The following is an 8687-nucleotide window of genomic DNA, read 5'->3' on the forward strand; positions in this document are numbered from 1 at the left end:
AATCACCACAGGCCGGGCGACTGCAGCGAAACACAAGACGGTAACATGAGCCATTTTGGCGTGTTGTTACCGGCCACATTACGAGTTCCAATAGTGACTCGATGGCTTCCATCCCTTGCCCAATGATTCCTCACTCGCTGATAGGTAGGTACTCCTCCAATAACTGATTCATCATCAACCTTCCATTCCTCCTCCTAATGCTTCTTCCCATGCAGCTACCGTTCCTCCTATACCTTCCTGGCAGCTCCCGTTCACAACTCCTCGCTAGCTCCATGGAGACGCTCACCAGCTCCCGTTCTCGGCTCTTCAACGATTCTCAGCAGCTGACGTCTCCCCATGGCTTCAGCAGTAATCCTTAATGGCTCCTCACCAGCTGTAGGTAGTTCCTGCAGTAGCTCACTACCGGCGATGACGGGCAAATTCGTGCGCCGCGCCGGTCATGTCTGACGCCCTGAAGTGGCCCCTGTCCCGAGTCGCGGCGCACGCATGCCATCGATTCCCACCGTCATCGCGGCGCGGAGACAATGGCGCCGAGCGGCGGCGCGGTTCGACGGTCGGCCCGATGGTCCTTCATTACCGGCCGGCGCCGTCTGAGGCTGCGTCGCCTTATCAGGGAGAATTGTCTCTCATTGTGGCTGCGCCAGCTGCCGGAGAGCGAACGACACTTCTGGCAGTCTGCACGGATCACTAGCTGGCGGCCGCCGGGGAACGGTCGACACCTCTGCACGGATGGTCGGCCGTCGCACCCCTGGTCGCGCTAGTCGACCCTCAGTGCCTCCACCTGAGGCTGTGCATTCGACCGAGCTCACTGGTCTACGGTGGGCCGCGTGGAAGGGCTATTTGTCAGGTCATGCGTGTCGCCCCGGGGCTCAGTTGCCGGGTCACGCGCGGCGCCCTGTTCTTTTTAGCGCCGCTGCGGCCGGACCAAGGCCGTTTTTGTTGTGTCCTGTGGCCGTGCGGCCTTACGGCACTACGTGGCGACGTTCACCGCGCTGTGGTGTGTGATTTCAAACGACGCCAGATTGCCGAGAGGGCGTGAAAGGGTCAAACACCGTTCATCACAACACCGGCTTACAGAGGCCGGGGTAAACACCACCTTACAAGGCACTGCGGCTCGGGGCAGGCATCGTCGTGCAACCGGCAGGTGGGCAGGTCCTATATAAGCTCGTAGCTGCTTGTGGATAAACAGCGACAACGCAGAGACCATACCCATACATGTACTTACAATGTACATAGATCAGACTGCAACGGTGGGCAACGACCAGTGGGGCACCGGAAGTCGTTCAATTGGCACGATCGACACGTTGACCCATGTTGAACTTGTTAAAGCCGTCGACAAACGTGTAAAATACAGTACCCACTTGTCAAGGCTTATGTGTTAAACGTCTCACATTGGTTTAAGCATGAATAACACGTAAATAAGTATTGCCCCTTTGTTTCTGATCAAGCGACAAGCTGCACAATGCACAATGAGCATTGCACATGCACCAGGGAATAGCATTATGCAGCTGCATTTCTCGGGGAAGCCGCAAGGGGCAGTAAAAGGCGGTGTTGATGTATAATGTTGGTGGTGACTGTCAGTGACCTGTGACCCCCGATGACCCGCCCTGACCCTCGTTGGTCGGCCGGCAGGGTGCCGTTCGCCGGGAGGGTGGAGCGGCGCGGCCATGGCCCGCGGCCGGCGCCGACGTCTGCTGGCGCTGCTCCTGTTACCGCTGCTGCTGTCGACCGTCCACTGCCGGAGTGATGGAACCGAGTCCGTCAGCAGCCGGGCTCTACTGGACTCCTGGTTCAAAGTCCAGACGACCAGCGAACAGCGATCGTACGGAGTCCTTAGGTCAAGGGCCAAGGTAAATATTGATCGGTTTTTGGGTGCTCATGCACATAGTTATGCCTAAGAACCTCAATAGTCATTCAATTTGTGGATGTAGACGTCCTGCAAAGTATCCAAGCAGCACATGCGCTGAATGATGATATGCTCGCCCGAGTCGTTCACCGGTCGATCTATGACCCTATGATGAGATGTCCCAAACGACTCTGGCTCGACTGATAACGCAGGTGTGAAGTCCCACGCTCATTTTTCCAGCGTAATCTCTCAAACCGTCTCGCCAGTCGGTGGACGACACGCCCCCGTAATCAACCATGATCTATTTCTCTGGAAGGGACTGACCACTGTTCAATAGGCTGCCTCCCATTCCGTCCGGCCGTTCCTCCGCCGGCCCGTAAGTCACCGTCATCGGAGCGGCATTCGAGCGGCGCCATTGTCCCATTGACTGGCCGATCGGATCGCCCGTGCGGCCGCCGGATTTATCTCCAGGAAACGCGCGTCAATTAGTGTCCCAGGAGGCGGCGAGGGCCGTTACCGCCGCGCGGCCGCGCGCTGACACAGCGCCGCCCGCAGCGTGGATCGGGAGCGAAACCGGCCGGCGCAGCTAACGAGCTAGACGCGTCGCGCTCGCCGCCCGCCACACGTGCAGCCAACAGCTTTATTGTGGGCAACACGGCGGAACATAGACAGAGAAAAACACGAGGAGCAGTCGGCGGTCCATTCCCCACTTGTTGCTTACACACCGCTGAAATTCGTGCATTGCCCATTGTGAAGTTAACATTTTTAGACAAGGTAGGTCATCACCATACTTGCCTACCCCCCCCCCCCCCAGTCTGTCCCCGCAACATTTCAGACACCATTGGCGTGATCAGTTCAAAACGGATGCCACCACTATGAGGCCATATCCTGATAAATTGGATAAAAATCGAGAATATCGGCGACGACAAAAGCAGTTCATTTGTTTCCGATAGTATTGGGTCGTGGACGATTATCTTTGCTGGTTTCTCATCCACAGCGACCTAATTTAAATTGCAAGCTGTACTTGCTTTCACTACTCAAATACCGTGTCTGAGATATGATCAATTATAGGATAGCAACGACCTAATCGCTTAATTGCTGAATCACGATTCGTGGGCACATTTACTCGTCTTTGAGACACAGAATGCACGACACAAATGTCTGGGCGACTACATCACATCCCCGCCCCTGCAGCCGGGCGGGGAACCAGGAAACCAGAAACCGGGAACCAGTAACCAGGAATGTTGTATTTTTCAGACGCGACATCGCCATTCATACGTCGGTGGTCGGCCGCTGCCGACGTGCGCTCCGCAGCAGGTAAGATGGCGTCTACCTCCCTGGTGAATAATCATGCCCTTACACTTCTCCCAAATAATGTGCGTCGTTTTCGTCCCGTCTCAGCCTACTCGCCTCCTCCCCGGCCCCGCCACACCGTGTCCGACGTTGGCCTTTGATACTCCTCTCGATGTGCGGTTCCCGCGTGTCGCCGACCTCCCACCCGCCCGCCCGTCGCCGGTGCACGCCGAGCGCCCCGGCGCTCACAGCCGGTGTCTGTTATAGGGCCTGAATGGAGAGTCGCTAGGGCGTGACGACCGCTGACCATATCGCCATCGCCAGGTGTGGCGATGGAGTGGCGGTCGTCCATGAGCCACTCCCGACTCCCAGCCGGAGTCTGTATATTGGAGGCACTTATAATTTGCAGGGATCAATTAATTTCCATCTGGAACGGAGCACGGTTACGACACTGTTGTGCCAGTGGATAACAGCTAGTGTCGTTTGGCAGGTGTGCAGCACGGCCTATCCCCGGCTGCAGGTGTCCACGGCGCAGTGTGTGTGTCCGCGCGGCTCGGCGGGCCCGTGCAGCCGCAGCCTGCTCAGCACGGACGGCCACAGCGTGCCGCTGGTTACCGACCGTCAGAAAGGGGTGAGGACGAGCCGCACTCTCCTCCGTCACAGGGCCTCCCCGGACAGGGCAACGATCCGACCACCCACACTTCAGAGCTGACCATCTGGCGGCGCAGAGCTGTCGATGATTCGCCATTGAGTGTCGGTTGGCGTGCATAACGTTTACAGCTTCACTTTAGCCGGGTCAAAGATCGCAGTCTATATTCGAGCTAAAGTGACCGTGAAGACTGTAGAGCATTTCCTTCTAGAGAGCGAATGCGCCGTTCCTTCCACTCCACTATTGCCATCTCACGAGGTCAGATGTCGCTCTGCAGTGAAGTGCACGCTGACCACTGTCCCGCACTCTGCTGTGTATACCGATGTGGACCCGCGCTCACCGTCGGCCGTTGCCGCAGGCGCTCACCACTGTGAAGACATGTGAGCCGAGCGGCGTCCTGCCCGCCTGTCTGGGCGACGACTGGGCGCTGCTGGCCGTGCAGAACGCGCGCACGGGCCGCTCCAACTTCCTGGTGGTGTGCCGCTGCCCGGCCGACGGCCTCCTCGGTCAGTTTACATCCAGGCCATTGTCTGCTGTACTGTGGTGTGTTCAGTGCTGGCCTGATCTGGAATATTAACTGCGTTTTCCAGCTTAGTTGATGACAGCTAGGTATTAAATGCTTCACATTTGCAATCCATTTGGCGCAAAGGTCATAACACACATTGCTCGAAATCAATGCCGGTATTATGTTCGTTGAGCCTGTGTCGCTGTAAGCTGCCCTCCGTGTCCTGTATCGCTGAAGTGTCGTATCGGTGCTGCGTTCCAGAGGGCCCGCTGCAGCACCGGCAGCCCTACCACGCCCAGGTGCCCATTATCCGGGTGTACGGAATGATGTGCCGACGCCGGTCGCGGCGAGCTCGCCGACGCAGCGCCCGCAGCGCAGGTACGATACGCGCCGAGACTCCTTTGCGGTCTCTTTCGCAACAGGGATATGCGAAATAAACTTAATACACGCATGATACATACACGCACGATGTGCGTTATGCAAGTTCACACACCTCCACGATAATAATGCGTAATGTGCCATGTTACTTCATCCCGTCGACAATTCAATCACTCCGCTACCCATAGCGTGATAACAGTATACGGCGGTGAGCCATTCAATGCCCTTGAATTTCGGATTGGTTTTCGTACTCCTGTAAGCGAATTGGTTTTCGTACATCCGTCCCAGTCTCGCGCTGCTACTATAAAACACGCACCGGATGCTGCTGCTCGATCGCTAAGCATCGATCACGGTCGGGGGCGCAGAACTAACCCGCTGATTAGCGCCGGGCCGGCCGCCGTGGGAGGATGGCGCGCCCGGCTCCCGCGGCCGGCGCGCGCCGCCGAGAGGAGCTCAGTGGACGGCGGCGGAGTCCCCGGAGCCGTGCGTGCCGATGAAATACGGAGGGAACGGGCGACGACGGCCGGCAGCACCGTTCGTCGGTCCGGCAGCGCGACCCGGCCGATCGCCGGCCGGCCGGAAAATGACCCGATGGGCACGCCTGATCGCGAGAGTTTTCACGGTAGGTACTACTGACCATGGTTCAGTGTTACGTGCTAGTAAAAAACTGGGATCAATTCAGGTGCGGCCTGTTGTCTCCTTCCAATAGGAAGTTACTTGAAATTGCAGACAAAAATAACAATTGAGTTTAAAAGTTAAATCCACCGTAAATCGTCCAATTCAATTAAGTTATTAAGTTAAAAACATGATCGTTATCACAAGCTCATAAAGGCTCAAATACCGCATTAATTCAGTCCGCTGTCGCTAAGTTCATGCGTCTTCATGGCTCCTGTAGCTGCCAACGGGGTTAGAATGTCACCGCTTGACCTCGACCGATTGACCGCCTGTCGGTGCCATAAACTCGTCTGTCCTACTGCCGCGGGCCATATCCCCTCCCTCGGGAACACTGCTGCTATAAAGGCCATCTTGTCACTGATGGGGCATGACCAGAGGCCGGTGAGAGCTCTAGCAAGGCTGTAACGCTGCTCAGTGACCGAGCAACCTGCCAAGCCGGTCATCCCTCCCCCTCCCTTCCCCCGTCCGTCGGGGTCGCGGTCGGGTGTCACGGTGTCGCCGGGGGTCGCGCTCGACGGCTCTGCCTTTTCTCCGGTTCCTCCCCGCGACTCGGGGGCGGATCCTGCCATTGAATTTTCACTCCCAGCGGCCCGGAGGCGGATCGTGTGCCATTGTGTTCCGCCACGCTCAGGGTGGGCGTGTGCATTCACCGGGGACGGAGGGGCGCGGGACGCCGGCGCTCACATTGAACACGCGCAGTGGTGCGAGCTGCAGGCCGCCGATGGGCGCTTCTCGAGCAAATGCGTAGCGTCGCACCGCGCAAATTCACACACACACACACACACACACACACAGGATGTGTGTCCGTGTAGTTGTGCGGGGGACAGTGTGTACCTCTGTTTCGATGTGTATGTTAGTGGTGGATGACAACTGCAATCCAGTATGATGTGCCGATATGACGGCATCTGAGGGTGTCTCAACGTGCATCCTAGGATCGATGGCAGAAGACAGGGTTTAACTGAATACGTTAAGGGTATCAGCTACAGAGCCTCTTTGTTTTAGGGTGCGCGAATCGAGCCTAACCGAATCTACTACGGGTCTGTTCACTCATGAGTAGTTGCAAATCACCACCTGTTATTGCACCTCGTGGTCACGTAATGCATTTACCGGTTCACATCACCGTTAAAACGGCCGGCCCGTGAACAGATGCCTGCGGATCGGTGGCAGACGACGGCAGCAATCGTGAATCGCGATAACAAAACAATACCACTTGGCTAATGAAGCACCAGCGATGACCAGACAATAGCGGAATGTGTTAGAGTCCATCCAGCTACTTTCGTCAGCATCTGTAGTAATATGGTCTCAGTAGACAAAACGATCCCGGAAAACATAGAGAACCGGCGATATGTTGCTAGCTCACTGGGATTTTCGGATGCGTCAACTGCGGGGTCATTTGCGCCGGTAGCCGATATTTCGAGGGGAGGACACCATATGAGTTCATGGACGGCTCACGACCCCTCCCCTCTTCCTGGTCTGCTGCAAATTGGCAGTATGATCGGTACTCACGCCTCGACCTCCTCTCGCCGACCCACTGACGGAGGCCGTCCGGAAAGCGTAGCCCGGACGTGACCCCGTGTCCGAACACGATCCATCAGTCGGTGACACGCGACACGGACGGACACGACGCCGCGCCGGCTGACACGCGACACCGGCAGCGCGCGCCGGCGGCCGGTGTCGGGAGGCGCACGAGCGGCGGGCCGCGTGCCGGCGCGCTCAGCGCTCGGCGGCCCTGCTCCTCGCCGGGGCACGGCGGCGCTTCACGGTGACTGGCGCGCCTGCCCCCGGCGATCCGTCACCGAATTTCACCGGCACCAGTCCGTCACAGGCGGATCGCCGCGCGGCGGCGGCCCGCGGTGCGACCAGCCGACTCGGCGCCGAGGTCGGAGCAGAGGCGACGGATGGATCACGGGTCAGAGCGGAGGGATTACGGGTCAGGGTCGAGGACGGATGGGTCGCGTCTATAGACAGATTACGAGTCAGGTGACAAATAGGTCGAGTCATAGGACGGATGGATTACGGACCGAGGCCGGGGGACGAAGGGATGGCGGAGTCAGGTCAAGTTCCGACTAAGGACGGGCGAATACCCAAAAGCTTCCAACACTTGGGACGGGTGTCTTAGGTCGATGCCGACAATGATTTGCTGTTCAGCTCAACCGTGTAAATATGTTGCACAGACCACACTGACAATGACGTCTTCCATTCCTGTTTTAGGACTGAGCCGACTGACGGCAATAAGGAACCTTCTGAGCCTGGCTGACGGTGACTGAAAGAAGAAACTACCACCAGACGTGTTATCCTAGCTGGTCCTGACTGAAGGCCGCTGAGCTTAGTCCAGCTGAGGCAGCAGCTGAGACGAGCACTCTCAGACGCCGCCCAGCATCTATAAGGGGCACGCCACTGCAGCAAGGTTGAGGACGGAACAAGCCACAGATCACGATGTCCGGTTGAGTGCCCAGTTGAGACCGAATCTGAGTGCCCATTACCTACCTCTGCTAGTGTATTTGAAGGCATCTACAAACAACCCAACTATGACCAGGGAAAAGTGGCAGTCTGATCGCTGCGGATACAGCGAAATCGAACTGACTGTGGCCGTTTCTGGAGGACAAGTGAATGCAGAGTGGTGATTATACGATTGTCATAGAAACTATAATGAGGTGAGATGACGCCCCCATGATGTATTCATAGTTCAGCTACTATACAACGAATTAAAAACTAGCGACAGGGCTTCCCGACGTGGTCTTTCAGATTATACCGTGCCGCCACGGGTTAAAGCCGTGCACATTGCAACTGGTGACGGAATTTCCATGTAGCTGGAGTAAGAACTAGGCGATGCGGAACACTGTTGATACGTGGTTGGGTGTCTAGTGTATGGTTGTGCGTGTTAGTACGCTCATAGAGTACCTATAAACTATTGTGTTACTTGTGCATGAATCTCTGCCGCCTGAGCTGGGCTTATCAGGTTGGTGTCGAGGTTATTAATTGTTCATCAACAGCCTCTGCAACGTGCGATGCTTGAGTTGGTGCTGATTAACCAGAGCTCACTGCAGACATTACAGTTTGAAGGAGGAAGGAGTTGATGGATGTTTTTAGACACGAGAAATCGAATACAAAGTTAAAACCAAATTTTTAATTTAATACTCACCGCAAAGACATCGTCGCATGACGTGGAATAACCATTGGTGCCTTACACCACCATGACTTGTGTTACACCAGCATGTTGTGACAGCGTAATCTTCATCAATAACCAGATTCTGTGAAATGTCCGATCACCAGTTCTAATAATAAAAAGGACCAACGTTGCAGGCTAGCCAGAAATAGTACAAACGCCTCCCTCGCGTCAG

At 56.3% G+C, this 8687-nt stretch overlaps 1 protein-coding gene across 1 annotated transcript; it reads left to right on the top strand.

The window, feature by feature from the left end:
• Positions 1-1638: 1638 nt before the first annotated feature.
• Positions 1639-8469, top strand: LOC122364700. Its single transcript, XM_043335344.1, has 6 exons — positions 1639-1850; positions 3104-3163; positions 3630-3770; positions 4147-4294; positions 4555-4671; positions 7558-8469. Exons 1-6 carry the CDS (start codon positions 1668-1670, stop codon positions 7611-7613), a joined length of 705 nt encoding a protein of 234 aa, XP_043191279.1. The 5' UTR covers positions 1639-1667; the 3' UTR covers positions 7614-8469.
• The last annotated feature ends 218 nt before the right edge of the window (positions 8470-8687 follow it).

This window comes from Amphibalanus amphitrite, unplaced genomic scaffold (genome assembly GCF_019059575.1).
Source record: "Amphibalanus amphitrite isolate SeventyFive unplaced genomic scaffold, NRLGWU_Aamphi_draft 000692F_arrow, whole genome shotgun sequence".
Lineage (NCBI taxonomy): Eukaryota > Metazoa > Arthropoda > Thecostraca > Balanomorpha > Balanidae > Amphibalanus > Amphibalanus amphitrite.